Genomic DNA, 21,972 nt, shown 5'->3' on the forward strand with positions numbered 1-21,972 from the left:
AATAACTGTTTGTGAATGAGAAACGATAACTGCTCTATGTATTCACGGATATCACAAGACGTAATCTGCAGATTTAGTTCATATAAAAGCGATGCTGCGGATTATCATGACTGCAGATAAGATCTTGTTTTTGGAAAATAACTGTTAGTGAATGAGAAATGATAACTGCTCTATGTATTCGCGCATACCACAAGACGTAATCTGTAGATTTAGTCAGGATGAATAGGATACTGCAAGTAATGATCTGTGTAGATAATATCTTATTATTGAAAAATAACTATTTGTGAAAGAGAAATGATAACTGCTCTATGTATTCGCGCATATCACAAGACGTAATCTGCAGATTTGTTCTAAATGAAAGGGATGTTGCAAATAATGATCTGTGCAAATATATTCTGGTTTCTTAAAATGACTTTTTGTAAAGGAGAAATGACGACTGCTCTTTATATTCACGCATATCAAAAGATGTAATCTGCAGATTTAATTCGGATAAAAGTGACGCTGCAAATAATGATCTGTGCAGATAATATCTTGTTTTTGAAAAATAACTGTTTGTGAATGAGAAATGATAACTGCTCTATGTATTCACGCATACCACAAGACGTAATCTGCAGAATTGATAAGGATGAATCGGATGCTGCAAATAATCATGTCTGCAGATAAGATCTTGTTTTTGAAAAATATCTTTTTGTGAATGAGAAATGATAACTGCTATATGTATTTACGCATATCACAAGACGTAATCTGCAGATATAGTTCGGATAAAAGCGATGCTTTTGATATGATCTAGTTTTTTAAAGGTATTTGTTTATGAATATAAAATTACGTATGCTCTCTGGATTCACGCATATCACAAGACGTAATCTGTAGATTTGGCCAGGATGAAGGGGATGCTGCAAATAATGATCTGTGCAGATATAATGTGGTTTCTTAAAATATCTTTTTGTGAATGAGAAATGACGACTGCTCTATGTATTCATGCATTTCACAAGACGTAAGCTGCAGTTTCAGTTCGGATAAAAGCGATGCTGCGAATAATCATATGGGCAGATATAATCTGGTTTTTGAAAAATAACTGTTTGTGAATGAGAAACGATAACTGCTCTATGTATTCACGGATATCACAAGACGTAATCTGCAGATTTAGTTCATATAAAAGCGATGCTGCGGATTATCATGACTGCAGATAAGATCTTGTTTTTGAAAAATAACTGTTTGTGAATGTTTAATGATAACTGCTCTATGTATTCGCGCATATCACAAGACGTAATCTGCAGATTTGTTCTAGATGAAAGGGATGTTGCAAATAATGATCTGTGCAAATATATTCTGGTTTCTTAAAATGACTTTTTGTAAAGGAGAAATGACGACTGCTCTTTATATTCACGCATATCAAAAGATGTAGTCTGTAGATTTGGCCAGGATGAAAGGGATGCTGCAAATAATGATCTGTGCAGATATAATGTGGTTTCTTAAAATATCTTTTTGTGAATGAGAAATGACGACTGCTCTATGTATTCATGCATTTCACAAGACGTAAGCTGCAGCTTCAGTTCGGATAAAAGCGATGTTGCAAATAATTATCTGTGCAGATAGTATCTTGTTTTTGGAAAATAACTGTTAGTGAATGAGAAATGATAACTGCTCTATGTATTCGCGCATACCACAAGACGTAATCTGTAGATTTAGTCAGGATGAAAGGGATGCTGCGGATTATCATGACTGCAGATAAGATCTTGTTTTTGAAAAATAACTGTTTGTGAATGAGAAACGATAACTGCTCTATGTATTCACGGATATCACAAGACGTAATCTGCAGATTTAGTTCATATAAAAGCGATGCTGCGGATTATCATGACTGCAGATAAGATCTTGTTTTTGGAAAATAACTGTTAGTGAATGAGAAATGATAACTGCTCTATGTATTCGCGCATACCACAAGACGTAATCTGTAGATTTAGTCAGGATGAATAGGATACTGCAAGTAATGATCTGTGTAGATAATATCTTATTATTGAAAAATAACTATTTGTGAAAGAGAAATGATAACTGCTCTATGTATTCGCGCATATCACAAGACGTAATCTGCAGATTTGTTCTAAATGAAAGGGATGTTGCAAATAATGATCTGTGCAAATATATTCTGGTTTCTTAAAATGACTTTTTGTAAAGGAGAAATGACGACTGCTCTTTATATTCACGCATATCAAAAGATGTAATCTGCAGATTTAATTCGGATAAAAGTGACGCTGCAAATAATGATCTGTGCAGATAATATCTTGTTTTTGAAAAATAACTGTTTGTGAATGAGAAATGATAACTGCTCTATGTATTCACGCATACCACAAGACGTAATCTGCAGAATTGATAAGGATGAATCGGATGCTGCAAATAATCATGTCTGCAGATAAGATCTTGTTTTTGAAAAATATCTTTTTGTGAATGAGAAATGATAACTGCTCTATGTATTTACGCATATCACAAGACGTAATCTGCAGATATAGTTCGGATAAAAGCGATGCTTTTGATATGATCTAGTTTTTTAAAGGTATTTGTTTATGAATATAAAATTACGTATGCTCTCTGGATTCACGCATATCACAAGACGTAATCTGTAGATTTGGCCAGGATGAAGGGGATGCTGCAAATAATGATCTGTGCAGATATAATGTGGTTTCTTAAAATATCTTTTTGTGAATGAGAAATGACGACTGCTCTATGTATTCATGCATTTCACAAGACGTAAGCTGCAGTTTCAGTTCGGATAAAAGCGATGCTGCGAATAATCATGTGGGCAGATATAATCTGGTTTTTGGAAAATAACTGTTAGTGAATGAGAAATGATAACTGCTCTATGTATTTACGCATATCACAAGACGTAATCTGCAGATTTGGTCAGGATAAAAGCGTTGCTTTTGATATGATCTAGTTTTTTAAAGGTATTTGTTTATGAATATAAAATTACGTATGCTCTCTGGATTCACGCATATCACAAGACGTAATCTGTAGATTTGGCCAGGATGAAAGGGATGCTGCAAATAATGATCTGTGCAGATATAATGTGGTTTCTTAAAATATCTTTTTGTGAATGAGAAATGACGACTGCTCTATGTATTCATGCATTTCACAAGACGTAAGCTGCAGTTTCAGTTCGGATAAAAGCGATGCTGCGAATAATCATGTGGGCAGATATAATCTGGTTTTTGGAAAATAACTGTTAGTGAATGAGAAATGATAACTGCTCTATGTATTTACGCATATCACAAGACGTAATCTGCAGATTTGGTCAGGATGAAAGGGATGCTGCAAATAATGATCTGTGCAGATAATATCTTGTTTTTGAAAAATAACTGCTTGTGAATGAGAAATGATAACTGCTCTATGTATTCACGGATATCACAAGATAGAAAAGAACTGAGATCAATCAAACAAAGTCAAGTTTATTATATTTAATCGTAATGAAGCATGGAACAACTTTCAAGATAATTACTACGTAAATTGCCATGCCCGTTTCATTTTGTTTATTAGCGAACAACTAAAATTTTCTTTTTATGTATTAGAACGTCATACAAACACCATAAGTACAATACAGATACTGTAATTTCATTGCGGAATATATCAAACTCGCCAATTACTTTTTTAAAAGTTATTTTTTTTTAGTTCAATTAAAATTATAAGTAATGATCATTAAAAGAGAGTAAAATACCTTGAATAACAACCATCAACTAATTACCATCCCATTATCGCATGCAGAGTGACTATTAGCAAATAAATTACATGAACATTTTTAATTTTGTTACTTATCAGTCCCATAATGGTCATTACTTATAATTTCATCATAATACTCATTAAAAAAATTAATTTCTCAAGATTTTTGGTGTTTTAAAAGGTGATACATAACCTACATATCCTTGAGATAGAGACAGCTTGCAGAGACCTGCCAAAACTACTAGTGGCCACTCGTTGTTTTTACTTAAAAGTCGCTACGGTAGCGACACTCGCTAAAACTGCTGTGTTCTACAGCAGAAAAAGCTGTTTTTTCCAGTGTATGGATGTATGTGTATGTGCGTATGTATACGACGGTATCTCAACTTCTACTAAGTGGATTTTAAGACACCAAGTCGCATTTTCTTTGTTTTTACTGTAACATGGTGCAAAAAAGTCTGTTTTTTACATTTTTTAACTCGTTTCTTTATAGCGATTTTTTAGTATTGAGAGTTCAGTTTTTTCTGATGAAGTTATCGAAGAAATTAATTACAGTAAATTGCTTGGTAAGTACCTTAAAGAAAATAAAATAACCTATCTTTTAACTGCGATAAATTTTTTTTCATGTTTCCATTACCGGCGCAGCCTTTTGGCCCTAGCTGCCGGGGGCCTTCCACCACTTCTGTGAAATCTTTAATTTATTTACAATTTTGGGAAAAGATAGGTAATTTCATTTATTTCATACTTCTTCAAAGATAAGCAGTAATATAATCCATTTTTTCTTGTTCGGCCCTTAATAAATAACATTTTGAAGCTCTCATCTTTTTGCATACCGTTGTCAGAAAGCATTTGGTGTACCATTCATCATCGCAGTTTATTGCACTTATCTCACTATACTAATCATACAACGCATACATTTTACAAGCAAGTCTTGGTATGCTTGACTCACTAAAATGTACATTGCCCTAATAGACGTAAGAGACCACAACACAAAACTTTTTGGAGTTCCGGATATAGAATGCTGACATCGATGATTCTGTTTCTCGTAGAACAAGCATCTAGAACTGTTGATGTGCTGATATTTCTTGCATATGTTGAGCCTTATTGACCTCTTCTCCACGTGAACATCATTGTTACTTCTGATTTGATAAAATGCTCTAGGCCTCTTTCTATTCCTATGCCAAGAGTATTTTTCGTCCGGATTAGTACTGGTGTATCTTTCTCTGGCATTTTTAACTCTATCAGCCATTTTACTAACATTAAGAACACTTACACTATTTAATTTAGCCAATTAACACTTGTACAGCACACTTTCACGAAGTTGCACTTTTTGAAAAAACTTAACCTATGTATACACACTTATCACTCGCGGTACGCAAACGCGAAAATAATGTTTACACTTAATGACAATACTTAATTTATTAACGACGAGCAGAAAAAAAATAATCGACATAGACTAATTGACGATAATAGTTGAATTTGTATACATGTATCAGCTGTTCAGTATAATCAGTACTATACCTGCGCAGCAAACTATAAATCAGGGACTATATACAGATAAGAACGTAGAATCTGAACTGAAATTTTGTTGACCGATGTAAGACAGTCTCAAAAAAATTCTAATGTTAGATTTTTAGTTTCTTTTTCAACAATAAATTTCATGAATTAATATCTATTATATATAATTTTGTTGACGAAATCTAATTGTTTATCTTATATATATGTACATAAAATTTTAAAATATATTTAGTCAATTTTTTAAATATTCTTACCCACTGGAACTTGAAAAAAAAAAATTATCATTGATTTTTCGGTCAATAAACGGAATTTCGTAAAAAGTCGTGATAAATGATAAAAACTACTTTTATTATTTGGCGTATAACCTTAATACGAAACTTTTTATTATTACCAGAATCGTTTTCTACGGTAAATTTGTTATCAAAATAAGCAATAAAAAAATAGATTTTTTAAAGATTTAAAGGTGTTGTGCCCCCTTAAATCATATTATAAAATATTTGATTCGCATTAGTAAGAACTTGGATCACAATTCAATAGTTTACTACGAATTTTGCATAATTTTACTGACATATTTGTAGCTCATTGAGGGCGATAATTATGGTGCACACCGCCAAGGTCAAACGTTTTATCTTGGATAATAACATCATGCCTAAATAAATTTTTTTATTACTGTTATATTATTTTAGTTTTGCGGAAAAAAACTTAAATTTAAAAAGGCCAAAAATGAAATGAGAATGTCGGGATATATTAAACTCAAGTAATTTTTTCCCTCAGTTCATCATTATATCTGGTCCATTGAATAACTTGTTACTTATGCAATATTTTGATTACTTATATCCCTATAATTTTGTAAATTTAAACGTCATATAAAATTTAAGCACTCTGCATATTAAAACAATAGGAAACAGACATGGTTTTGCTATATACAAATAAATACTTATATAGAGTAGAAAAAAGCATAAAAATACGTCATGTTATTTTTTGCTGATTTAGTACCTCTAGGCCTTAATATGATTAATTAAAAATTCATATGTTTGAGTAGTTTTCAAAACGGCAGCTCTCCAATATGGCGGCTCAAAGGATACAGACCTAACCTCACGTACGGTCATTTGAGTACATAAATTCAGTCATCATGAATCTATTTTGATTTTGAATCATTATCTCTTATCTCTATTATGATTCTGCAGAAATCAATAAGGTTATTTTATGTATTAAAATTTACATGCGTTTATACATCTATATATATTTTCATCCTTCGCGCCGCCATATTTATCACGTAAGCTCTTAATCGTTTAAACGTATCATTAGCAAACCGAATTTTCAAAGCAATATTACTTAACAAATTTTGCAGTAAAAATCGTAACTCTTGTACTTTTGTGTATATTTATCCTTAACTTTATTTTAAAAAAGGTTTTAAAAATCACGTCTGTTCCCTATTAAATAATACAAAGCAAATGACGAGGAAGGTAAGTAAGTGGCGAAGATTGGGCAGCGGTTTTTCAATATATTTCAGTAGTCTGGTTAATTTACCTGAATATTTACTTTGTCCTAGAACACTTGCGCCAAACCTGAATGTTGAGAATAATATAGATCTTCTGATTACAGTAGGTCAATAATCTATGTGAATAAGTTATAATATATCACAAAAGCTGATTAAATAATAAATAAAGTACAAAAAAATTACATATTAAGTACAAATAAATTTCATTTAATTTCGACGAGCGTCTCGAAAAAACCTGATTTTTTAAACAATATGATGTCATTTGATCGAGGGCGAAAAGAGGTTCAAAGGGTGTGTAGGGGGGGGGGAGGAAAGTCTTCAAATAATTCAGATTTTTTAACTTTTTTACGTTATTTAGTGAAGTGAAAATAAGGGAGAGTAAAAGGAAGCGGAGCACTTTGAAAGGAATGAAGGAGGTAGAACTGGGTAGATACGGTTAAATGAAGTGGAGTGAGTAGATTGCAGATACAATTATATTATATAAAATATATATAAAAATGCATACATCACAAATTGAAAATATTGATGAAAATTACTCACCATTGTAAACAAGAGCAAAAAACGCTTTTTTAACAAGCAAGTGTGTATCAAAAACTACGAGCTTGGCACTTGTTGGTATAAGATCATAACATTTGTGAAACTTAAAAAATTTAACAAATATTTGTGATTCATCTTCCTCTGAAATATTGTAAAAATAAATTAAAATATAATCATTTATTAAATTTGTATTTTATTTGTGCATTTTTAGATGACTTTAATAATGACTAATAAAGTCAATTTGAATTAAAACATATCAATATAAAATGTTCCTTAAAGCACATTTTATTTTCGCATGTTTTGATTTAAAACGTTTTAAAATATTTAAATAAAAACATTCTTATTGTGAAATGCTAACTGTTTCGTATTTTTATAGATTAACAAGATCAATTATCATAAACTTTTTTAATTCAGAATGAAGTATCAATATCATAAAACAATTACAAACATGATATTGAATATGTTTACAAAACGTATAAGCGTAATAGTCAGAATAGCTAAAACAGGCATAGAACAGAACACAGGAGGGGAGTTGAGGAAAGAGGGAGCCGGACCATCACACACGTGCGCACGGATAAGCGAGCATAACTCGGCAGCATCAATGAGGAAAAAAAGTAGACCGAGCACGACATAAACCAACACACTCGGTATAATAGCTGGTCCGGCCAAAGCATAGAAAGCTCTAAATAAGAAAATGCGATGCGTCTAAAGCCTCCCAATTGGCTAAAACATCATCCCTCTAAAAATTGAACAAGAAGCAGATCGACACTGCCAGAGATTATATAAGGGCCTAGCAACAGGTCCACACGATCTCATTCCACACGAAAAATCGTTGCCGCACGGAAGCTCTGCCAAAATGCAATCCGATACGTCGCGTAGGACCTTAACTTTTTGACGCGTAACTCTCGTCGGGATTTAGACAAATTCTCGATCGGCCGTAACTTAGAATACCGTTCTCATTCTGCGGAAAAATCATTATCGTGCGTAAACTCTGCCCGAATTCGGTACGGTATAGCATCTCGGGACTTAGACTCTTACTCAGTATTCCTTGTAAAGACTTAGAAGAATTTACGATTAAACAGGACTTTGAATTTTTCGCTTCTTTAAAAACTTAGAATCTTTCACTACTATCGAGACTTAAGAGTCATCGTTATTGTTAAGTTTGTAAATGAAACGTTGTCGTTTGTCGTTTTCTTGTGAAAATCTAATCAGCGCGATACTTAGCTGGTTGCAAGCGAACGTTATTTGAAAGTGTTTAAGAATAAAATTAAATGACGATTAAATCGTGAGTACGCTTTTGACACCTTCGAACTTTCGACGAGTCCATTTATCTTCGCACTCACTCCACTTTGGAAGCCGAGCCTATTCACCCTCGCATTTACTCCGATTTGGAAGCCGAGCGAATACACCGCTGAGAGGACGTTCTGGTAGCAGAGCACACCAGTAGCAGCGAAAACAACCAAGGTAAGTGGTATTGTTACGGACAGAAAGGAGACCGAGTCGAAAAGCGAGAAAAAGTAGACGACAGGACTCGCGGACCTGAGAGCCAGAGGCCTGTGCTCTAACCACTAAGCTAACGTCTACGATGCATTTGAAGCGTATGCATCGCAGTACGACTCAGCTGCTCGACTCTTATCGCTAACTCGTCTCGCTGCTCGCGTTGCAGCCGTGTGCGTCTGTGACAGTATCCACATTAACAGGCTGCACGCTACCATAAGCAATCTAGTTCTCTGATAAATTTCTCTCATGAATCAAGTCATCATAATTTCGGTTTCGAGATAATTTCCCGGGTGACTACTGGAAGCTGTTCTTAACAAGATCACGAAGGTAGTCAAACACCGATAGCGCTAAGTCTTGGTTCTTTAAAGCTTTGTCCTCATCTGCGTTCCTAATAGTCAACCAACCCGGTCTCTATCATAATATCTATCTTACAATTATTTATTTTAAAAGTATCTCGAAATATAATTCCATCGTATGTTCCCTTCCTCCTCGCTTTTCTTCCTCTCGTGTCCTTTTCTTTCTCCAAAAAAATGCCTGTTTTATTTCCTTCCATAAATACTCTACCCCATTTATCCACAGTTTGTTTTATCCTATTTTGACCTCTTTTCTTTCCTTTACCGCGTATTCTCTCAGTTTTTCTTTATTTCTTCTCTCTTTCCAGGTTAGATCGTGGTCTATGAATATATCAGACCCTTGTAACCTAGCCTTCTCTCTCATGATAACGCCTTTTTCTTCCCAGTTTCTACATTCCGCCCCTATTCTTCGGATCTTCCCGTTCAGTGACCACGTTTTCCTCAACGTAACCTCTACTTCGAGTTTTTTCTTTATCCAGTCTTCTACCGTCTTCCTATCCTATTTTTCTCCTTTCCACCCTGCTATTATAATGTTATTCTTTTTCCTATCCCTGTCTCCTTCCTCGATCTTCCATTCCATTTCTTCTATCTGCTTTCTGTCCCTCACCTTTTCCGTTCCCTTTCCCTTATCCTCTCTCTCCCCTGCCTGATTCTCTCTGCTACTGCCCTTGTCTCTCTCTCTTCCCCTTTTTCCAGACTTTCTATCTTCCCTAATATCTCCTCGATTCCCCTTTCCTCTATTTTCTTTCGCGTTTTAATCTCACTTCCCATTCTTTCTTCTCCATCTCTCTCCTCCCTTTCTCTCGCCTCCTTGCATTCTCTTCTGATTCTTTTCCTTTCTTATCCTTCTTCCTTCAGTCTTCCTTCTATACTTTTTAGCCCTTCCTCTATTTTTCTGTTCATTTTTATATATTTCTATTCCCAGTTCTCAATCATCTTCTCCCTTTTTACCTTTTCCTTATCCATTTTCATACTCATCTCCTCCACCTTTTGTAGGATTATATCCATAGTGCTCTTTAACGGCCCGACTATCTCTTCTACCATTTTCTCTTTTTCTTTTGGTGATCTTTTCACATTCCCGCCTTTTGCAAATGCGTTTCTTTCTTCTGTCTCTTCTCCAGTTCTTTCTTTCTTATTTTTCTCGACGTGTTCTTCTAGACTTCTCTCTTTTCTTTTGAGCCCTGTGTCTTCTTTACCTTTTAAGCTGTCCTCTAATTTTCTCTGCTTCAGCGCATTCCCTATTCTTCCTCCCCCTCTTTCGTCCTTCCTTTTCCCCCCTCTCGTTGTACCTGCACTTTTTGAATTTGCCGCCTCATCTACTGATTTCACTATACTCGGTTGTGGCGTTCTAAATCCCTGTCCCTCTATTCCTGTTCCGTATTCCGTTCCGCCGATTATTTCCTGTACAACGGTGTTCGACAGGTTCATCATTCCTTTCTCGCTCTCTCTATCTCTATCTCTCTCACTCTCCTTCCTAACCTCTCTACTTTGACTACTTCTATCTCACTCCTCTATCTCACTACTCTGACCCGTTTTTTCACAGATTTTTTATACCCTTCTCAGATGGACCTTTTCTCTTCCTCCTCCTACCTACTCCCTCTCTCCTGCCCCTCTAATACCCACTCTACAGCTTCCCAAATACACACACCACTCTACACACTTCCTCTCACAATACGCTCCAATATGGTACTCTCAATTTAGAAAAGTATGGAACTGTAATTGATGGTCCAGATATTGTTGTCAAAGTATTCCAACAAAGAATTTAAAGAAAATGGTAGTTAAACAAGGTGTTTTAGGAAAAGCTATTGCTTATACTTATGTTAACGAATTTCACAAGAAAGGACTTCCTAACATGCATATGTTATTATTTTTAGATGAAAATTATAAAATCAATACTCCTGTAAAAGTTGATGAAATTATAAGTGCAGAAATTCCAAATAAAGATATTTTTCCAAAATTACATAATATTGTAAAACCATGCATGATTCATGATCTTTGTAGAGAACAAGATATGTGTTCTCTACAAAGATCCTTGTATGAATAAAAATACAATAAATTGTACAAAAGACTTTCCGAAAAGTTATAATATAAAAACAACTTTTAATTTTTCTGGATATCCATTATATATGCGAAAAAATGATGACAAAAAAATCACTTATTAATGTCGAAATTATAATAAATTTGCTGATAACCGATTTGTTGTTCCATATAACCCTTATTTGTTGTTAAAATTTGATTCTCATATTAACGTAGTAATGTGTTTAATTGTAAAATGTATCAAATACTTGTTTGAATACTGTTATAAAGGACACGACTGTGTATATATTAAAATACGCAATGCAGGAATGAATTCTAAAGAAAATTGTGCCAGACTAAACGAAAATAAAAATATTGCAAACACTGAATATAAATATGATGAAATTAAGCAGTATATTAACTTAAGGTATTTATATCCTCCAGAAGCAATGCATAGATTATTAGAATGTTTTACATCAAATTTCACATGTTATAAAGCAATTAGCTATCAATGACAGAGATGAGCAAGAAGTTAACTTTGAAAAAGAATAGGAAAGAGAAATACTAAAAAAAAATGTATCAATAAATCCAAAAGATCTTCATGGATATTTCATTAGATTATTACTTCTTCATGTCAAGGGAGCAACTTCATTTCGAGATCTACGTACTATTGATGGTAAGACATATCCTTCCTTTTATGCAGAGGCTGATGTAACAAAACACCTGGTTAATGAAAATAAAGAATGGAATAGATGTTTAGAAGAAGCAACTCAAATACAGTTGAATGACAATCACGTAGCATTTCATACATATTTATTACAACAATTCTTATATTTGTCAAAGTTAATTATGACTTAACAATTGCTGTAACAAATGTAATAATTGCAACCATAGACTGAAAAAGTAATGAGATCAATGAAAAATAGTCAAGATTTGGATTTATATATAATATAAATAATTTAACAATGGAAACTGTAACTGGCCATGCCCAAATCATTTTACTTATAGTGTTGTCTATTAGTTACTTATTTGTACATACTTATTTGTGTACATAATCTTATAAAATACTTATTTCGATACAATGATATATCATCAATATAGATAACACGACACAAAAATTATTTTTTAAAAGATTTATATTAACTTTTGTATCTTTAAAAACTCTTTATAAGTATGAATATAATGTACGTACAAGGTTAAAATTCTGATAAATTGTATTTAACGTTCTAATATACAAAAGGAAATTTTAGTTGTTCACCAATAAAAAAAATTATTCGGGCATGGCAAGTTCTAGTTTCCATTGTTAAATTATTTATATTATTTATATATTTAAAACTTGACTATTTTTTATTGATCTCATTACTTTTTTAATCTATGGTTACATTTGTTACAGCACTTGTTAAGTCACAATTAACTTTGACAAATATAAAAATTGTTGTAATAAATATGTATGAAATGCTACGTGATTGTCATTCATAATAATTTTGCGGAATATATCAAACTTGTCTAACCTTTTATTTTATTAAAAGTTAATTTTGTCAGAGATTTCAGTCCGTTTAGGTAAATTTTTTTGAGTATTTCATATTGCGTAACATCTAGACTTCGTCATCAGCCACCCTGTACACTTACGCCATCCTTGAATGATTTTTATACATAGATACCAAAAACCACGAAGTAAACCACCTAGATCTCTTAATCGGCCACCCTGTATACCTAAACGCTGTCCTCGTATTATTTATTTTGATTTACACCAAAAACCATGAAGTACACCACTTAGACTTCGCCACAGGCTACTCTATACACTTAGACACGGTCCTCTAATAATTTTACACCTAGACACCAAAAGCCACGGAGCGCACAACCTAGACCTCGTCTTCGGCCACCCTGTACACCTAGACACTGCCCTTCAATTATTTCTTTACGTAGACACAAAATCCATGGTGCACACTACCCAGACCTCGTCATCGACCACCCTGTACACCTGGACATCGCCCTCGTATGATTTATTTACCTAGACATCAAAAACCATGGAGCGCACTAACGAGACGTCGTTATCAGCCACGTTGTACATCTAGACACCGTACTTAAATGATTTTTAGACACTTGCCCCGTATAAAGAGTTTCGAAGAAACGTCTTATACCGAGGGCGAACGCCTTATGGATTTGACCAAAAATGTGTTTTTTATTCAGTTCTTTCTGAGCCATTTTTTACAAAAATGTTTTTGTATAAAAGTACTCTGGCTATTTTATAGAAAATTAAATTTCGAACCAATTCACAACATTTAAAAATTCTGAATACCCAATTGAAAAAAAGTCTTTCTAGTAGCGAAGCCTCATTCACCAAAAATAACTTTCCGTTTGTGCGCAGGACCTGATGTTCATAAGAAGTGACCTAATATTACACAACATACTTGTTCGAACCAACTTTTTTCAGTCAAATTCACTATGTATATTAAATATACTATATTCTACATGATCACCATGTATATGCATCTTTAAGCATAATTTTGTAGACCATCAGGTGTAGAAAGGCTCGCCCGGAGCCCTTTTAGCTGCCACTTTCGATCAGCGGATCTTGGCAGGAGAAATGGTAAAAAACTCTATAGAGGCACTTTTGTCGCTCGAAAAAGCCATTTTGCCATATTTTAACAATAAATATGAACTGTAGATAGAAACTAGTAATCGTAAAATATATTCCTGGGTATATAAGTTGTAGAAAGGCTTGCCCGGAGCCGTGAACCTCGGCAGGCGAAACGGTAAAAAACTATATAGAGGCACTTCTCGTTTAAATTTTTTTGTTTATTCCAACCCTAAATAAATAATTATTACTTTTGTAAATATAACGTTCGTTACGTCGTTCTTGTTTCGATGTAGTGCGGTAAAGATTTCTAGAGCGTAGGTAAACTGACTGAGAACGAGACTCAAACGCCGTCTCTCGGCGTTATAAACCAGTACCTGATATGGCCGCCACCTCTCATTTCGGGCTCGTGTCACCTCGTGGAGCAGTTCAAAGTTTTTGCAAAATTGACGGATACTACAGTGGCACGATGTGATTGACCAGATTATTTAGTGTAACAGTAAGGGGGGACAACTCCGCAAAATGCATTAATATTAGTAATTTTTACATACGAGTCGAAATTATGAAACCAGGCTTGATGTCGTCTGCTTGACAATGACATTACACAGCGATATGGCATCGCTGAGTAATTGAAGGTTTTCGTAGATTTGTTTGTTATTATATATTTTTTATTACTTCAGGTATGTACTTTATTGCGTAAGTGAGCAGGGATAACTAAGGATTTGTCTCAAATATTTATCCATTATTTGTAAAAAGACTGGATAGGGAAGGCACCATTGGCTCTGTGAATACTGAATGCGCGGCCGGTAACAAACAAAAATACAAAAATAATATTTTTAGCTTACTTTGAAAAAATAATAGTTGTCCACTCTTCATTTCCTTATTACAACTAACTTCCTAAAGTTTCAAGTCAATCGGTTTTGTTGATTTCGAGAAAACTTTGAATTACGAAAACCGGATAAAACGATAGTAAAACAGAAATCTTTTTCTGTGTATGGCATCCTCTTAAATAATTTATCCGCTGCCTGAAAATCATGTTTTGATGTCATTGTTGTTTCATCCCAAATTAAGACTTTTACATTTTTCAGATTTTTTCTATACTTGAATTAGGAGTAATACGTACGGGAGTATGTACGTCGAATCTTCATTTATATTTAATGGTAATTTAAAACCGCTGCCAATTCATTGGCACGTAGCTTCATCCAACTAAATTTATAGGTCTAATGAATAAAATATTGTTTTTATATACAGTATATATGAGGATTTTTCATGTATTTCGATAATTTGACCTTCAACTGACCTTCAGAAAGTTCTGATGGGGTTAAACTAACCCCGGATTCGCATTCAGCGACCCCAAAAACCCCAAGATACCATGGTTTAGTCTTTTCTTAATGTATTTTGATAATTTGACCCCTATTTGACCTTGACTTAAGATCTGATGGGGTTAAAATGACCCTGGATTCGGATTCAGCGATTCCAAAAACATATAACTACCGTGGTCAAGTTTTTGGGACTTACAATTTTTTTTATTGTGGGGCTGTGTAATTTATCATTAGGCTTTGAATTTTTAGTCAATGATGAACATTAAGGAACAATTTTCTCCTGCGGTGACTATTTTTATTTTGATGTTTGCTACCTCTGTGATTTTTTTAGGGATGTTCCAAGCAATTCATAAGCTTTGCCACAGGCTTTAAATATGAATTTTAATCATTCTAGCACAAATTTATGGATATCTTTATTTTTAGCCAAAGATACAAGGTCTCTGCCATTCTGGGACGCATACAGGAACTTTTGCGCTATGAAAAGGAATCTCCATGAATTTTTTGGTGGTCGTAGTCCGGATTGAACTCTTACTTTCACCAATATTAAGGTTTAAATGGCTTATAAGATAGGTATAACACACACACACACACACACACACACACACACACACACACACACACACATATATATATATATATATATATATATATATATATATATATATATATATATATATATATATATATATATATATATATATATATATATATATATATATATATAATATATATATATATATATATATATATATATATATATATATATATATATATATATATATATATATATATATATATATATATATATATATATATATATATATATATATATATATATATATATATATATATATATATATATATATATATATATATATATATATATATATATATATATATATATATATATATATATGACTTTAAGGGTATTTTTATTGAAAAGGGGAGAACATTTTACAAAAAAAGTATATCAATGTCGATAGTGAAAAATGCTTTTCTGAAGAGCTATGAATTAATTGATTTGTGCTGAAAACCCAAAAATTGCCAAAATTGACATCTTTGGCTCCCTACCATTTTGGTAAAAAGTAATTTAAAAATCTAAAAAAAATTCAGGTGCATTGGAAACTGTTTCTGAAACATATTTACCGTGGAAAGAAGAAAATTAATTGTAATCTTTGATTTGCAGAGAACCAACCACACACACACACACACACATATATGTACACACACATGCACATAAAAATCAGTATGACTTGAATTCATAAGGAGGGACGATGCAGCAGGAAGCAGACGGCCGGACAATGCAGAAGGAAGAAGACGACAGGACGATGCAGAAGGAAGAAGGCGAGTTTGATCCTGAACCCCTAATCACCTTGGTGGATAGGGGATGTATGGAAATGTCAAACTTCAAAGGAGAAGCCAAAAAAAAGGCTAGTTAACGGGGGCCACGGATGTATTGTTCAACGATAGTACTTGTGGGGATACGGTGTCGGAGGGCCACTTGCGCAGAGCTTGCTCTGCCTACGCTACATAAAAAAAATACACGCACATACACACGCATACACACACACATCCATACCGACATTTTCTAAAAACACTTGACTTGAACTTCTAACAGACCAAAAAGTATTTTCTAAAAGTTTTGACAAAACTCAAAATTTTACTATTACAAAGGTTCCTCTAGGAAGAAGCAAAATTAGATTTGAAGTCCTTCCATTCATTAATAAATTTGCTGCTATACCAGTCTATGCTACAGGTTAAACACTCAGTTTTTCTTCATTTAAATGAGTGATAATTATATTTAATAAGTAACTTTTTCCACTACCTTCAAGTCCATCAATAAAGAAACACTTTACTTGATTAGCTTTATTAATTACACTATTTATTACTGCATCCAAAATTTCACGTTGTTTACTCGTTAAAGAGCTTATATTATTGTGATGTTGCGCTTTTTATAACCGATTCCGGTGACGCAAACAACCAGTTTACACTAGTTTTTACTTCGAACTCCGTACCGCGGACTCTTACATCTACAGAAGGGGACAACGTGTAGGTCTAGGAACAGGTATGCCTGGCGTGGCTAATGGTTGAAATAATCGCCACTCAATATTGTTTATGCTGTACAAAAATGTCATAATATATTCTTCAACCCCCGGGTGCATTCGATATGGTTACAATGTTTCCCACGGTCAAAGATTTGTCACGGTGATGATTGCTTTATGCTTTCGTGTTATCGCCAAAACGGCGGTCGATGTTACTTCATAATTACGGCACAATTAGTCGCGAGGGCGCGATTTACCTTCAATAATACGCGAATCTTTCTGTGCTTCAAAACGCGACTCCTAAATTCGATTAACGACTTTTAATAATCACGCAACTTCTCAATATTCTCAAAAAAAAAACAACCGATTCAGTACTTTATTCAGTACTTCTCCGCGATATTCACACTTCAGTGGTCCAAAAATGGCGGTGGCGTCCTTTTAACCGACGCGGCTCGACCAAGATGGCGATCGACAACTCGCCTTTGGAGGAAATCCTGGGAAACGAGACGTCTATGATTTTAACCGTGGACCGTGGTCTCAATCCCTTGGTTTCCTGAAAATCGCGAGAACAACCGAGACTCGGAGGCCCGTTGTGGCGCAATGATAGGAGGAAGGAATCCTCGGTCGCAACGGCCTGACGCCGGCGCTATTCAGAGATTTCTCTGATCTGTTGTCGCTATCTGCTTCGCGTTTCGGATTTACGAGCCTATTATTTAGTCCTCGACTTATTGGCGACACGATCAAAAATACAATTTGTCCCGTTCGCCTTACCTCTCTCCGTCCAGACTCCGCAATCGCGTCATCTAACCGAAACGGACAATACTTATTGGCTTATTTCGCGCGGTTCGTACAACAACAAAATGCGAGAAAACGCGATCTCTTTCGCGACAACTTTGTTCGTGATTTAAGCGAACACTCGCGACTCTACGAACTCGCGACTCGACAATTCCATACGTACGACTCTACAACGAAGGACTACTACTTCGACTGCTCCAACTGTTCGACTCCAGGGTTGACGACGAATTGAACGATGAGGAAGCTTCATCGCGGCGCGAGACTGAATATTAATGGCGTCCTGCGGCGCCAATTACGAATTGGTACTATTGTCTCGTCCTGACGCCACCTAACGCGGTCATTCGCGACGATAACGAATAGTACGGAAACTGCTGGTGGCGACGCGCCATATTTTCCAACAACGCTTGCGAGTGTCGATGCGCCTTTACGATTACTGTACGCGAGTCAGCTGTGCGGCTCTATCTCTCTCGCCGAGGCTCGCGTGCGCGCGTTCTCTCTCGCCGCGGCTATACACTATCACGTCTGCTATATGCTCGCGGCTCGGCGCTTACGCGGCAGTTGCGGCCACGTGGCTATCGCGCACGGATCTTCTCGTATTCCCCAGGTGCCGTCACCAGCAACAGGCACGACGGTTCTGCCGATATAACAGCGACCCAGGGTTTCTGCTGGGCCGCATTGGCGCTATTTCCGCGAGTGATGCTCTTTCTGTTAGTACCGTGGAGCCACCACTGGCTCCGGCGCTGACGGGTGAGGTTAGGAATCCCAGGCATACCGGATAACAGAAAATATAATACAATGTCGTTGATTCTCCGATGCATTTATCACAAATACATCCGAGAATCAACGGCTCGAAATTATGTGTTGCAATCGCGTGTCGTTATTCTAACGACACGTCGCATTGTATAATGAATCATTTCATTTGTTGCATAAAATTCGTCATAATTGGTCTCTTCAACATCCTTACTAAATTTAGGTAAATTGAAATCAGTCAGTGTATACCCGTGACTTGTTAAAAAAACAGGTTACACAGAGCTTAGGAAACTCAACTTTGATTGCTTCTTCCAAGCATTTGTTTCACTCATCATAGGTGGTTATTAATCTTCTAGCTATAACTACTCCATGAAATGTTGTAGAAACGGACATTTCTGTACTACACCTAGGCTAAATTCTTGAAAAAATAAACTTTTCACACTTGCTTCCATTAAATACTTGTACTTTGACTATATATGTTCAATATACTAGATTCCAATCCATCACTGAGCATATGTATCTATATATATATATATATATATATATATATATATATATATATATATATATATATATGTACTAGGGGGTCCCCCCTGCTCGCTCTGCTCGCCCACCCCTAATACAATTAATTTGACATTTATCTGAATAACAAAGTAGGTAATAAATTATTTATACATCAATTTTTCCCACACTACCCATGAGGTAAATAAAAAGGCGCGTTTTTTTCTCTGTTGACAATAATGTTATGTTTTATTTAACTTGATTTAAAATTTAAAATTTAGATTAATTATCTCATAGCAATTTGAATATGTTTGAATTATGTATTTTATTCGCAAATATTTAATACTTTCATCGCTTTTATTCAAAATTATATGAGTACATAAAATTTTAAAAGAACTCTGTATCGCCATACAGTGTACAAAAATTCAATTTTTGTGGCCAAAATTTCCTCGTCAAACCGAATTGCAATCATTTTTAATGAAAAAATTGCAAAATACTTGTACGATGATTTCCGTTCGTGTAGAATTGCTTATATTTAATAAAAGAGTACATAACCTAAAAGAAAAATAGGGAAACACATGAGACTTATTAATGTAATAATCGAAATGTTTACTAAAATCTATAAAACTGTAAGAAAAAAAAAGAAAAAATATATCGTCTGTCCCTACTAAGAGTAATACGGTTCAGGTTTGCTACGAAGTGTAGTACAATTCAGATTTTGCGGCAAAGAGTAGTATTATTCACGTTTTTGCGGCGAAGAGTAGTACAGTTCAGATTCTCGCGGAGAAGAGTAGTACAGTTCAGATTCTCGCGGCGAAGAGTAGTATATTTCAAATTCTCGTGGCGAAGAGTAGTACAGTTCAGATTCTCCCGGCGAAGACACCGTACAAACCCTACAGAAAAATAATAGTACACTCTAAACAATAGCATATTTCGATACAAGGATGAAGGTGTTGGATCTAGGACGATAGAGTGAGGTTTGTCGCGGACTCGCCCGAGTGTGAATAATGAATTGAACAATTTATATTAAATAAGAACGTTATTTTTATATTTTTATACATTTTTTTAAAAAATCATGAAACTTATTTGGTATGAGCCGTGTATCGATCATGGCCTGTAGGTCATTTTTTTCCACTTAAAGGAATTCTAAAGTTATATAAGCCTTCAGCAATCTGTAATCTATCATCAACTTCCATGTGAATTTCTTTTGTTTAATATTTAGTTTTAGTAAACTCTCTTGAAAATCATACTTAATGCCGAATTCTACTTGGCCTTTATTGCACTCCAAACAAAATTCTCGGACGCAAGAAATTTTCATTTTATATCCCGTCATCGGCGATCCTGAACACCTAGACATTATCTATTTGCATTTCGTAACTTTACTTTCTCCTGGCAAAATATCTTTCAGATATTATCAGGATATTATCATAATATATATTTCCTCACATAAGACGTTATAAATAACGTCAATAATAGTATATTGTGCAACTAGGGGGGGGGGGGCACGGGCTATTTCTAACGAGGGTGAGATTTGAGCACTCGTCTCCGTCTTGTGCTCAAATCTCACCCTCGTTAGAAATAGCCCGTTCCCCCTCCCCCCAGTTACACACTGTACTTTTTTTGACTAGTGCATTTAAAGACCCGTTTTTATGCATATGGATAAATGGGAAGTTTTTCATTTTGAGTCGTGCGAAACTTTCAAAATTCATTTAAAAATTTTACAAAATATAAAAACCCGCTGCCAATTCTTTGACACGTAGCTTCCTTCAACATTATGTATTGCTTATCAGAATTGTTTTTACTTCATATATGTATAAGTCTATCAAGTTTTTTTTTTGTTTGATGGATAAAATTATTTCGAATCAATTACATATATATAATTAAATCTCTCTCTCTCTCTCTCTCTCCCTATTTTACTTTACTCCAGTTACCGCGTCACGTAGAAAAACGACTTTTTTCAGTTGTTGATGTTTTTCTCAGAATCTGCCCCATGAAATGACTTATAATTAAAGTGAAGTATAGTCCTAATAACTTTTAATAATTATGATTTTTTTTAGAAAGATTCAAAATGTAGTTTTCGAGTTAAAACAATTTTAAAAATTTGCGCTTTATGGTGTGTAATGAAAAAAACGACGAACGATAATATAAATTATTGAAATAAAAATGCCTTTCTTATTAGTGTAAGCCATTGCCAGAATGGTATATTTCAAAATATACTATTGTTTAGGGTGTAGGATTATTTTTCTGTAGGGTTTGTACGGTGTCTTCGTCACGAGCATCTGAACTGTACTACTCTTCGACGCAAAATCTGAACTGTAATACTCTTCGCCGCAAAAATCTGAACTGTACTACTCTTTGCCGCAAAATCTGAACCGTACTACTCTTCGTAGGGACCGACGATATACTCACTGATTTTGGATCGCTATACTCTAAACTGATAAAATATGAATTTTAGATCCTTATTTTATAAACCACCAACACTTAATCGGCATTTTTGGAATTTGAAGGGGTCTTAAACACCTTATAGATTATCAAACAAATCCTATTCTAACTTATTCTATTTTTCTTATAGGGTATGTAACGCGTTATTAAATATAAGCAGTTCTACATAAACGGAAATCATCGTAAAAGTATTTTGCAATTTCTTTTATTAAGAATGATTACGATTTGGCTTGTCGAGCGAATTTTGACCATAAAAAGTAGATTTTGCGACACTGTACGTCGTCGCGCGATCATGCGAAAGATTAAGATGCTACGATGCAGTGAAATGGGATATCAGGTAGTCAATTAAGAACACACAGGATATAGGGGAAACGAGGTACTTTTTATTCCTTCCAGCGATCATTTCTTCTAC

The 21,972-nt window shown here is 34.6% G+C and overlaps 1 protein-coding gene across 13 annotated transcripts in view; it reads right to left on the minus strand.

Annotated features, from left to right (window-relative positions):
- Positions 1-21,972, minus strand: part of LOC100678622 (dentin sialophosphoprotein) — an 860,138-nt gene that overhangs the window by 266,065 nt on the left and 572,101 nt on the right. For all 13 annotated transcript variants that reach the window (XM_031933206.2, XM_031933240.2, XM_032601286.1 and 10 more), the window contains one exon: positions 7,265-7,402. In XM_031933206.2, the coding sequence (XP_031789066.1) occupies positions 7,265-7,402 (138 nt within the window). The remainder of the gene's footprint in view (positions 1-7,264; positions 7,403-21,972) is intronic.

Source organism: Nasonia vitripennis (genome assembly GCF_009193385.2).
Source record: "Nasonia vitripennis strain AsymCx chromosome 1 unlocalized genomic scaffold, Nvit_psr_1.1 chr1_random0004, whole genome shotgun sequence".
In the NCBI taxonomy this organism is placed as follows: Eukaryota; Metazoa; Arthropoda; class Insecta; order Hymenoptera; family Pteromalidae; genus Nasonia; species Nasonia vitripennis.